The 13,511-nt window shown below is 44.1% G+C and overlaps 1 protein-coding gene across 1 annotated transcript in view; it reads right to left on the bottom strand.

The window, feature by feature from the left end:
• zcchc24 (zinc finger, CCHC domain containing 24) overlaps window positions 1-13,511 on the bottom strand; it is a 33,125-nt gene that overhangs the window by 6,963 nt on the left and 12,651 nt on the right. The window contains exon 3 of the mRNA XM_053436021.1: window positions 1,026-1,190. Within this exon, the coding sequence (XP_053291996.1) occupies window positions 1,026-1,190 (165 nt within the window). The remainder of the gene's footprint in view (window positions 1-1,025; window positions 1,191-13,511) is intronic.

Raw genomic sequence — 13,511 nt, forward strand, 5'->3', positions numbered from 1 at the left:
GGGGAAAGATTTGAAGTGGGTGACATTAGTAATGCAGGGAATTTGCTTGCCTGTGTGCGGCTGTGCCACAGGAGGGTTTCTCACCCGTGGTATGAATTCACAGAACAAAACGGTTTTGAGGGAGAAATACTTGCTTCCACTCTTTTAGAGATCGTGGCAAATGTTCTTGACTACGATCACACATTGATGGAGGCACAAGTGAATAAACAAAAAGATTTGGAATAGTTATCTTTCCATTGTCTGGGAATGTTGCGGCTCCTTGCCAGACATTTAGGCTGAACATGTCGTTCTGTCCCTTTCTTGAATATAAGTGTTAATGGACTGGAGTCGGCCGTGGCGTTCAGAGAACAAGCAGGGCCCCCGGGCAGAGATCCTAATTTCATTTCAGGAAGTGGAATTGGAAGAATGTGGAAAAGCATAAATATTACAGAATGAAGTGTTGAGTATAAATACGTCTCTCGCTGAAGAAAACAGGATGGATTCCTTCTCAGGCGATCCATCTCTTCAGTCAACATGCTGTGAGGAGCATTTTTGAGGTTGAGCCGAGCAGACAGCTCACCAGCACATTAATTCCCTGGGAGTGTTTGCTGTTTGGAGAAACACTCCGCAGGATCTCGGCTGGTGCGTTTTCACTTTTCGGTTTCATTGCACGAGAGGATTTTCCGCAGCTGTAAGCCCCAATTACCCCAGAGTGAGTTTTTTGTGTCTGTGAGCCATTAATAGAGAAACATTTGTTTTGAAATTTGATGACATTCAGTAAATAATCCCAAAGGTTTATCAGCCAGGAGATGTAATTAGTTTATTCAGTGCTGCTTTATTACCACACAGGCGAAAGTAGTTGTTAGTGGGATGATTTTTATTTTGTTTTAATGAGGCCATCTGGAAAAGCCTGGACTATACGTAGCCGTGAAGCCAAAGGTCTGGACTCTGTAAACTTTCAACCTGCCACTTAAACAAACTGTATGACTGATGTTTTTCACTTTGAAACCCAACTGCAAATTCTCAGAGAGCGCACGTTCACATACCTGTTTGTGGGGATACACGTTGATGTGGCATTTGATACATTCTTGTCCCATGTTGGCCCAGGAGTTGCCGCTCATCCACTTCCTCTTACACTTGGGGCACTTGTACTCTCCGAAGCATCTCTTCTTCCCCTGGTACGGTGTCAGCCCTTCACCTTTGGGTCTGGCCTGTAAAGACGAAAGCAGGTATATTAAACGTTGGGCTGATGTATATATACATTTTATAATTTTTTTTTACAATGCACACGTCAGGGGCAGAGTAACAAACTCAGAGCAGCTAACATTACCTGCATCTGGTTTTGTCGCAAAATACAGAATGCTTGTTAGGTTCGGGTCGGCCTCAGTGAGTTTCCTCGTGGGCTCGCTCTGTTTCAGACAGAAAAATGAGGCCCTAGCTGCAATCGACCACTTAAGGTAACATAAAAGTATTGTGAGAGAATGAAAAACTTATTGTAAGAGGGAACGCAGATGTAATCCTGAAAAAAGTCTCAGCGTGACCCTTTACCGGCTCTGAGCTACTTTACTTTCCCATTTCCAATTTTTTTTTTCTCATTGTCATTATTCCTGAAATGCATAATGGGAAAAAAGTATTTATCTTCAAATTTGTTTCTGATGTCCGGCCCTAGAACTAGATCATAATAGAGCTTTGAGAGCAGGGTGTGTCCGGCCTTGTCCTGCTAGTATATCCAACTTCCGCGAACTCCTAAACAAAACTTTGGCTCAGTGTAGAGTTGTGTAATTGACATTTACTTCCATTACAGCTGTGTTAAATTACTCCGCTGATGCTCATGAGCGAGATGATTACGAGCAGTCAGTCAGCCTTGAAAAAAACACTGGCCCCGGGTCAGTGTTTCTGGGAGGAGCCGCTGCGATGACATCATTTTGACAACTTTATTTAGGCCACTGTATCAGCACTGGAGGTACAGAGTTGTTTTGCCCCTAAAAGCATGTCAGAGCCTAACTGAAGAAATCTGAAAGGATCCATCACAAACTGTCCTTCATCCTGACAGAGGAAGCTAAGAAATGTACAGTAATTCACAGATTTGTCAGAACTGGTTGTTGTGCAGCTTCAAGCTCCATGATCAACAAAATAGAAAAAAGATCGTAGAACTCGCGTCTGCCTGGTGACAGTCATCATCAGCCTGGGAGGGGTTGTATGGGTAAACCCATTTTAGAAGACAAACTTTGGAGAAGCAACCATTTCTGTTATTTTTTCTCCAAAAGAAAAATGCTTTCATGCACAGATAGGAATCTAATGTGACAGTAGAGACTGATGGCAGCGTTCCAGATGATTACAAAACGCTGCATTTAGAATGAAATCAGAGCCGTCCAGTCCACTACTGGGTCTCCTGCAGGACTGCAAGTTGTTTTCATAATCCCTTGAACATTGGCCAAAGATTTCTGGGGGGGGGGGGGGGGGGGGGGGTGTATGGGGTGGCTAAGGCAAGGGAGGGGCACGATCTGAATCCCTAGTCTTCCCTTATTTTGTCCCAGCCTGTGTGTGAGTAATAGGAACTTTAACCAGAGGCATCTGGCGTTGTCCTGATGGACGTCAGCACTTTGCATCAGCACCGGTGAACGAGCGCTAAGCATGAGCGGCTGCGCTTCAGTCCGGCCCCTCAGCAGCATGACCTCCACCCCACTGTCAGCTTCACATCTCCCCCTGTGACAGGCACAGGCTGGAAACTCTGAATTCTGCAGGCCTGCAGCACAGCAGCCGACGCACACCGACACATGCCGTCTTGATGCAATCAATGGGATGTCTCAAAGACAATGCCATGGCAACATTTTGTTTGGATGCTTTCCTGCAAATTATCTAATCATAACAGGATCCAACCGTAAACTGGCTGCAGTTCTAACTTTAAAAAATCTAAATGCCAAGCACAGCACTTTCTAGATTTCTGCTGCAGGAAAACTCGGTTGTTACAAAATAGATGTGATCATTTTGAAGTTTACAAATATGATCCAAGCACCAGGTGTCCTGCACAGGAGGTCCAAGCTTACCCGTCCTTATTCATTTAGAAATTGAGATTATTTCCTAGAACAGCTGCTTGTCAGAATGTGAAAAATCTCTCTGTGATAGTGCAGCCAGGACTCAGCAGGACAGAAACATCACTCATCCTTCTCATGACCATTCCTCTCCCGCTCCATGCAGTGTCCAGGGTCTGGCCTTGGCTCTTGGCTGCGAGTCATGATCGGTCTGCAGCTGATTCCATCTCCCTAATGTGAGGATTTATAGCTTTCCATGGTCTTTTATTATAGTAAACATAATGTTTTTGGGTCAAGGACTGAAATTTGAAATCACATCCAAGGCCCAACAGTCTCCTGCACCGAGCTGCAGACACTCATAGATATCAGTTCTCTTCACATGTCTAAATTCTTTCATCAAAATCCATGAGCTATTAAAGAAAGTGAATAAAAAACTCCTCGTCCAGCACTTTTGTCCGAATATGCACGAAGAGTTCTTTTTTTGTTCATGTCCCATCCTTCCCCTAAGTTTAAAGGAAATTGTGTAATATTTCTAAATCGTGCTGACAAACACACAAACAGACCAACGGACAGGGGCGAAAACAATACCACAGAGGTTAAAAACTAAATCCAGCACTTATTTGAACATTAGTAATTGGAAATCTGAATGTTCTCACAGAGATTTTAGACAAAAGAGCGGGTTTAAGTTCTAAAGTCATTAACTCTACTGGCACAGCTGGTGTTGCACATTCCAATGGGCACAGAAACACGTGGGAACAAATGGCACGACAACATCTGGGCTGCTGTACCACCACTGCCAACAGAGGCAGGCTGAGAGCGATGGTGCTGGATTCAGGTCAGTGGAGAGAAGTTTGGGTTTCCCCACTTACTTACATACATACATACGAGGCAGGGCTTTCACTTTACATTGCTGCAGCGGATAACAAATGAAAACCCTCAGCTTTAAACACCTGAGTGACTGAGTAAATGTTTTAGTTCGGCTTGACTTCCAGGAAAATAACCACGCTGACCGTACACACAGGGCGATGACTAACCCAGTGGAACTGCGTCAGCACGGCGCTCCTCACTCTGGAGCCTGCATGGGAGGATGTGTTTTGTTTTCCTTGCTCTCTGCAAATAAAGCCATTCGAGGCCTGTGCCAAGGGAAGAGCTAAAAGGACATGTCTGAACCATTCGGAGCGTTTAAAGTGTCTGTGATGTGGAAGCAAAGCTTTGAAACCGTGATGGCGGGGTCGGTGGGGTCCGTGCCAGGCGATGGCGAGCAGTGTTTGTCGTAACACTCTGACAGAGCCGAGCTCGCACTGAGTCAATGTTTGTTTATGTCCCCAATGCTAGAGCAGAGCGTGTTGAGAAAAGAGCCGGTGAATGTGTGTTTGTGTGTGTGTGTAGGAGACAGTATCCATAGAGAAGACTGTTAAACTCAACAACCACAACTAGTTGAGCACATCCCCCCCTTTGCTCCAGATCCCAGCAGGGACTCATCATAACACGCACACATGCACGCACACACACGATGGGTCAGTGAACTGCTGAAGGAAGCCTACGTACACATGTGACACACACATCCACTGATGCAATCTCTACGCAAAACACGGCCACACACAGGCACAAGCAAACACTGACACCACGTCTCTCCCTCCTCTTGTCCCCTTCATCACCCAGACCCAAATGCACACACACACACAAGGACACACACTCAACAAATTCCACATCCACAAGTTTTCATACACTCTTGAGACACAACTGGAAAGTCTCTACGCACAGTTTCCTGCACTACTCCCACACTCAAGTGTTTAGTCCCGCTGCAAGGACACAGATGATGCTTTGGGTTATAACTCAGGATTAATGAGCTCACGAACTGCATTAAATAGAATAAACAGAGACAGTCAAACAAAAAAGGGAGACGAGGATGAGACACAGGAGAACGAGATGGACACATGAGAAAAGCTCATTAGAACCGAGAAAGAATTAACGTCGGACTTGGATGGGAAACAGCCTCCTGCTCCTCAAGGACTCAAAACCTGCTGATCTAGAATCCCACTCCAGCATCCACACAAACACACACACACACACAAGGAGACAAAGAAAAGTGGACGAATACCACAAGCCCCACGGACGCCCGAGCCAACTGCGGAGAGCCCCTTCCAATCAGCCCCCCCCCCAGGAGGGTGGAGTAAGGGGAAAGGAGAAACGGCAGAGAAAGGGAGCGAAGGAGGAGGAAATCTAAATCCAAAGCAGATGGCCTCCATAGGGGCCGAACACGAGGAACACTGAGGGCAGTCGTAAAAAAAAAAAATCTCAGCTCTGCTTTCAATTAGGCCATACATTTCAGAGAGAGAGAGAGAGAGAGAGAGAGAGAGAGAGAGAGAGAGAGAGAGAGAGAGAGAGAGAGAGAGAGAGAGAGAGAGAGAGATGGGGGATAAAACAGCGTTGACTAACCGCTGTAGCTCTGACCACAACAACAGAGGATCAGATTCATTATCACGTGGAGGAATGCAGGGACAACTCTCCTGGGGGGGTGGATTTTAACGACACATATTGTATAAACACAAAAATATCAGAAATCTGAAACATGTGCACCATCGCAGGGAGATTAGAGAATCTAAAGATGTGTGTTTAAGTAAGTGATCCCAGTCTAGACGACACCCACTGCGAAGTCCTTTCAATTTCAGGGTAATTCAGGTAATACCGTGGAATTGATTACAAGCCATGCAGCCCAGGCATCCAGCTAGTTTCAGTATATCACCTAGCCGCAAAGCCATGTTGGAATTACGCTGTAGTTTAAATCATAAGAAAGGGACGGCGATTACTGACCACTGGAAAAATGCGGTCAGACCACTGTCTAGAGGCCCAAAGGTGATCCTGCATTTGTGTTTATCCCACATTCCGAGTTAAGAGTTATGACCGGTGGACAGACACCAGACTTCACACTCGCGGACCCATCCCAAAAAACCTGAAACCTTAATCCTCAGATTCAAGAAACACGATGGGCTAGCCTTGGTTTAATATCAGATGTCACTTCCAAGCCAAACCCAGGAGGAGTCCTCGTAGAGACCACTGGTTTCAAGGATGTGGATGTGGAATTTCATACTTTTCTGTAGGAACACCTTCCGACAGTGGATTTGGATGCTCCACAAGTCCACAGGCAGGCGGAGAGCTGACGGTGAAAGTTTTTATGCAAATCTTTCATGGCATTCAGCCATTTAGTGGTTTGTCCGCCTGTATGAGAAAACAATGGATTTCAGGGGTGGAACCACATTGAGGCTTTGTGAAATGGTTGGTATTAACCAACGTTTCTGCTCTGAATTTCGAGAGCATCTAATGCAACATGAATGAAACTAATGCTCTCTTTCTATTAGTTCATCAAATATCAAACATTAATCTCTTCCTTACGACAGAGCACACAGACCTGATGACGTGAGATCCTTTGGCATGATTTGACGTTCCCATCAAAATTACACGAGTCATTGAGTCGCAACATAATTCAGTACAGAGTGAACGCACTGGCGGAGGAATCGCTCGAAGTTGTTTGTAAGAACACACCAGAAGGAGAATGAAACGCTTGATGGGTCACTTGCGGTGAATACTACTTGCAAAAACAATTCTCAGTGCTCGGTTTGGTTTAGGTCGACCACATCAAGGCTGGTCGGATGTGAACATGCAAAAAATATGCGAGGAAACAACATACTTTCACAAATCACATTGTCTATGTCCCTTTGGTTCATAGATAAAAAGAAAATGTCCTTATTCAGGAGGAGTGGTCGAAAGTCTTTCTTAGTTAAATCATCGCACCTACTTGTGCATCACTACACGCACTGTCTGACATCACAGCAACAGAACAAGGATCTGAGGATGCAGTCGTCAGCCTATCAGTCACAACTGAGGGCCAAGCGAGGCCGTGCAGATGGCCGCCGCTTCAAGTCTCTCACAAGAATGACACTGTCACCACCTCAGCTGTGTCGCCCTGCGCTCAGAACAAGCGTTTGTTTTATCGGCTGTTTCCGCTGCTGGACCAAACAGCCCCGACCCCGTGCCAGAACGTCAGCCAGGTGCATTATGGGGGACTATTTATCAATCCCACCATGCCCTGCGAGCTCTAAATACAGCCACTGTTTTCCCCGGCGTCTCCCTCTGCCATCTTTCTCACCTCTCACTCGCTCTGGACGGCTCCTTTGCTGGTGCAGCTGTCTCTTTGTACTGCGTGTAAAGAAACGTGGCTGAGGCTGAAAGTGACGGGAGGAACAGGTGTGCCGTTTAAGTGATAGATTTGCGCCCCCCCCCCCCCCCCCCCCCTGCTCGAGCACAATGCGCCTCTGTTTATGAAAACAATCTTCCTCCAACGGGGGCAGCGCCGGGGAGACAAACAAATATGCTCACGCTGCCTCAGAAGGACGAGCTGGGGAGGGAAATTATAGGGTGCAGAAATCTCTCTTTGCAATCAGCATCAGAACAAAGGCCTGGCTGGAGCCTGTTTAGAGACATACAGTCAAATTACTGAGTAAACCTAATATGTTAATGATAGTCGAATGCAATTAATTCATCTCTGCGTTTTGTGACTTATAATAACACATGTGGACGTCACAGAACGCTGAGAAAACTCCAACAGGACGTAATAAACGTGATTAAGACGATCACACGTCTTTGTGATTAAAGTTGAGTAAGAATGTCTTAATATGATTATTGTGAGTATGATCTTATTCAGGTTGAGTGATCACAACATGCTGTTTACATGTCAGTATCTTATTCAGAGTATTGTCTTAATCTGGTTAATATTAGAAATTATAGGGTGCAATAATCTCTGTGCAAACAAATGTCTGGCCAAATGTCTGAGTAAAACAAATATGTTAATTATTTTCAGTTGCAATTAATGCAAGTGGGACTAATAATAATAACACAATGATGGCACAAGTTGCTTAAAAAAAATGTAAAACTACTTGATGCTTCAATCTAAGATCACAATGTACAAATTTACATTATTACAGAGTTATTAGGAGTCAGAGACGTTTGTTTTCAAGTATCCCAAATAGAGCTGCATTAATCCCGGCTTGCTGGTGCAGCCCCCAAACTGCTGGGCTGCTCCCCAGTGTTCCATAGCGCTCCGTTCACTGGCCAGCATCTGGAAACCATCAGTGTAAACAAAGGAGCAGCGGAGGAGCTCAGGCCCCGCTCTGCCTCTCCGCATCCCCCAGGACATCACTCAGAGAGCAACACAAGAACACTAACCCCGGCCCCCCAACCCATGTGTATTGCGTTTCCGCGTGCATTGCGTGCGTGCGTGCAATAGCGTGCACGAAAGTGTCCGTGCACATATCTGTGTCTCCACTCTAGTGTCCTCATCTCAGGATCTGTGTTTGGTTTGGTTGCAGTTCAGAAAGGGATAGATTTACAGATAGAGCGGATGGGGTTCAGTTCCACCGTGTGTGCTCGGAGTCTTTTGGAGTTTTTGTTTGGTTTGCTCATTAACCGTAGAATTTCTGATAAGACGCCTAATTGCTTTAATGTGCTTTCAGTGAGCATGCTAGCCTTAGCGGTTTGATGAACGCCGAAAGGAAGGAGAGGCCTGGATGTGGTTTAAACCTGAGAACTGGTTTTCCTCTGTGAAACATCCAAACTATGATCAAAGCATCACACACGTCTGATTCTTCTCGGAGAATATTTCCTGATTTTTCTTCCTGATAGTATGTCAGCATCAGCATGCATCCATTATTAATGGTGGCTTGTTGTTTCTCGGTACAGATGTGTACAAGATGTCTAATACACATCTGTACAAGCCTTTCAATAATGAACCTTCCACTTTCCCAAACAAAACGATGCAAACACACTCACACCACATCAGGGCTTTTCAGTTGTTTCTCCAACCTGTTGCTGCTACATCAGGCTACATGGTGTGTGTGTGTGTGTGTGTGTGTGTGTGTGTGTGTGTGTGTGTGTGTGTGTGTGTGTGTGTGTGTGTGTGTGTGTGTGTGTGTGTGTGTGTGTGTGTGTGTGTGTGTGTGTGTGTGTGTGTGTGTGTGTCCGTGCTGGAAGTCCCTGTGGTTCCTATTCCTACCGTTGCCTCACAGCTCCACATCTAAACTGCTGAGATAAGCATTCTTATCTTGTAAAGTTGTCTCTAAATATAAACCGCAGCATTACACCATCATGTTCTGCACACAGACTGAGGTGCACACAGTTAGTGCACAACACTAACACCTCAAACAAACGCATGCATGAATTTATCCAACAAATAAATCTTTAAACTTTGAAGTTGTTCCCATGCACACACACACAGTGTAAAGCCAGAGTATGGACTTGTGATGGCATCAAATCAAATCAATTAGCAAATCTCACAATTATGAAGCTGCAGGCCAAAAAACAAGTTTGTGAAAACTAGTGAAAACTTAAATAGATGATTTTAAATGCACAGCACATAACTCCGTCACCTCACTCATAATGAGTGTGGTGACAAGCAGGGAGCTGGTGTAACATTACCACTTTCAAGAAGCTATTTGAAACACTTTCGTCTCACTGAGTGTTAAATATGTACGTGCACATATAAATCAAAAACATTGACAAGTAAACTGACAACCCATAATATTCTAATGTCGTCATGTAATGATTAAATACACTTAACGGCAAATATTTGTTTTCTAACAGAGTTTCCCATCACCAGTCCGCTCACGTCCTTCTGAACTTGAACCTTGACCCACTCATGTTATTCCTATAATAGCTTTCATATTCTGGAAGCTCTTGATTTTAGATGTTCATATATGCTGCTAGTTTCATACCACTATAAAAAAAGTGGTTCACTCACAATAGCCCACCCCAGTTGTACCCAGGTCTAAATTTGCCCATGATGCTTTTCTGCTGTCACAAATGTCTGTCGCTGGAATTATCCTCTCTCAGGTGTAATGTGATCGCAACAAGCGTGTTATGTGGAAACCACAGAGAAACCACAACACTCCTACTCAGTGTATAAGCAGACCAACAGCTATATAGGAAAACTTTACTTATGTAAGAGCAATATTTCCTCAGGGGATTATAACCCCATGCATGTGCAACAACTGTCACCGAGCGGGGCCGTCTGTGTAAGGAGGACGGCACAGAACTTAAAACGACCTAAGGCCAAATATTTTAAGTGAGCAGTGATTCTTAGGGTTACAAGTTTTCCCCCTGTGGGTTTCTGGGTTTAACCACTGAGGTCACAGGTTTTATAAACAGGTTTGTTATCTCACTGTTACACACACAGGAGAATTTTGAATTTTGAGAGGACAACGACTCCAACTGTTTTAACGGATAACCACAAGTCCATTTCCAGTCCCATGGAGACACCAAAATAGTTCATTCTAGGAAATGGCCTCTAAATACTCCTTCTGTGTGGGTGTGTGTACACTAGTTTTTGTTACCTCTTAAGGACCTTTTAGAGTGTAAACACTGACCTCGTCAGGCCCAGCAGACCTCATGGGGACCAACGAGGCAAAACGCCTTTTCTGAGGTCCTGGTTAAGGTCAGTGGTCAGATGTGAATTTCGGTTAGGTTACAATTGGGGTTAGGCATGAATTGGTTAGGTTAGGGATAATGTTTTGGTTAAACTGTCCACAACAAATGTAAGTCAATGTCCTGTTGACATAAATCCAGTGGACGGCTCGTCCAATTGTGGAATAAGGTTGTCCTCAATTGGGTCAGTGGTTAGAGGTAGGGTTAGGGTATGGTCAGGAAGTTAGAGCTATCTTATGATGACGTGTGAGGGTTAGGATTAGGCAAGTCGTGGGTGAGTCTACAGGAAATCAAAGCTATGAAGTTCCCAAAAGTGACTAAAGAACATGAGTGTGTTCTGTACGTGTGTATTTTTACTGTAGGAGACAGATATTTTGTGACGGCACACGCACAAAAAAAAGAAATATCTTTCACGATGTTAAAATAGAACAAGAGCTCAAGAGTCTCGATTTGAACATTTTCTCAGAGTCGACAGTCCCTCAACGAGTCGGGGCATATAACTTACCGCATGTTTAGTCTCTTTTTTGACATGCTGAGATATCACACAGGGAAAAGGTAAATCAAAGCAGCTGTAGCAAAGATAAAACATCCCACAGTTATTAGTCATGTAGATAAGTGGAAAGGCTGTGCCAGAAAGTATCAAAAGAGGTATTATGTGCTTTTAAATACCATCTGTGCCAAAAAGAGCTGGGCACTTAGATATGGTCAAGGAGCATAGTAATGAATGACCCTCAAAATTCCACGTTTTCTCTGAAACTACAGGTAGAGACCGAATATATCCAGAGTCTTTCCCACAGCCAAACTGAGTTTACTGAGATAAATTCTGACCAAGGTGTTTGTAAACTCAACTATTTTTGTCCGTAGTTTTCTGACGTGCTAATATCTGTATTGTTTAAAATAACTACAACACACATTACACTTTGCTCATCGCCAAGACATGTCACGGAACACATTTAAGACCTAATTGACCTATCACACGATATTTTAACATATTTACATTTATTTTATCTTATTTAGACTTATTAAGGCCTGAAATTAAGAATATAATGACTTTTCCAGACCTTGTGGAAACCCTCTTCTGATGTGAACTTACAAGTACAGGATACTGGTTCATAGAACTATTCCAATTATATCCTTATTCCTTCCATTTTAAATGTAACTAAAAACAGTTGAATTAGATAAGCGCTTTGTATTCACTACCCACTGATATCCATGTGTTTTTGACAATATATTGTGGCTTAGATTAGTAGATAGTTTCATTTTCTAGTTATAGGAAACAATGCAGCTTGTGAAAAAACCAAAGAAAAAGAAAATTGACGATGTTGACATTACAATATGGTGATCTTGTTGATTTAGATTAAAGCAAATCCCTGCTAAGGCATCTTTAATGATGTTGTTGGTTGCAAATGAAATCGGGTGACCTGTAATTTCTGGTTGTTTTGATAAACTGAGGGTAGGGGTTTGGTATTATGTGTAGTTGCAGGCAGATTATTTCAATATTATGATAATGAATGCGCTAACGTTTGTTTTTCCAAAATAATAGGATATTTTTATTCCTCTGAAAATATATAGATTAATATGAAATTCAATGTTCCCCCAAGAGCTTGTATTATTCTGACTCTTATTATAAAGGCTTGCTACACAACGTGTAGACATTACAAACATGTGCATGTGAGTATAAATGTGTGCACGTCAAATGTTTTCTCCTTAGTAACAAACCTACGTCATTCGTGTCCAAGACAGCTGCAGAGGCGTATCGCTGTGCAAGAGTGCACTTTGTCAGAACTCTATTCCCAGATTCCTCGATTTCCACATCCCAGCTTCCCTAATCAGCCACGGATCTCAGTATCATGTTCTCGGGAGACTGAAGGATTCTCTGAGAGTTGAGCATGAGGCTCACAGCAACACTCTCTTTAAACTGATGTTATTGACAGAATCCTTTCATGCTTCATTCATAGAAAACAAAAGTACGAGCCAACTGGGGCCTTGGAATTTGTCCTGGTTGAACTCAGAAGCTCAGCTCCATCAACACTCAAGCTCGACAAGGTCGCTGCCTCCATTTCACAGACATAGGATAAGTTCACCATACTCCTACACACTTACCATATCTACAGAGGGTTATGGGCAAATGCTACGTGAGGCTACGGGTGTGAATTTCCCCCCTGCCCTCTCCCAGCTCTGGCCTTTGCCGAGGTCCCAGTAAGCCCAAGAAGCTGTGCAGCTGTAGGCTGGCATTGGGTTACCAGGCCAGTGAATGACAAGAGCAGGTTGGGTGACAGACTGGGGCGGACAGAGGTGCACAAAACATCTCCTCCACAGGAAGTTCACACAACTGCCTTCTATGTTTCCATGTAACATTTGCAGATGTGTGTGTGTGTGTGTGTGTGTGTCTGTATGTGTATTTCTGTATGTAACTCTGCCAGATATACTGAACACGTGTGTTGCTAATCTCAGTGTCACTCGGTGTCAATGCTATATTGGACCTATGGCCCTATATGGTTTCTCAGTGCTCTCCCTATAAAGGCTCTTTCTCTGTATAACCCCCTCAAAAATAAAATATGGTGACAGGTAGTGGCCACAGCTGTTTACCGCGGTGGTGAAAGTTGCCTGTCTGCCACGACGCTGTGAGGGAGAAAAGCCGTCTCCAGCATCCCTGATAAGCCTTATCTGTTTCCAGGGCATCTGTCCCTCTCTCCTGGCTAACCTGGCTGACTGAGTGAGTGTTGGAGCAGAGACAGATGCCGGCCTTTCAGAGCCTTTTGCTGCGACTGGAAGGAAGATCAGGGGGTCACCCAGTAAAAACAAAATTCCCATGGTGCACCTCCCCCTCAGCCCTCATCCTTGCCAGAAACTTCCCGGCACACTACAGGGCAGCACATGCAGATTGAGAGAAGAGAAAATGTAGGTCTTTTATTTTTAAGTACACTAAGTAAAAAATCCAGTCACAACATCTTTACAACGGGTTGAACATCTGTTGTGTAAGTTTTCCTCTTTACATAATCATCTGTACATACGGAATATGTT

This window comes from Pleuronectes platessa, chromosome 12 (genome assembly GCF_947347685.1).
Source record: "Pleuronectes platessa chromosome 12, fPlePla1.1, whole genome shotgun sequence".
NCBI lineage: Eukaryota > Metazoa > Chordata > Actinopteri > Pleuronectiformes > Pleuronectidae > Pleuronectes > Pleuronectes platessa.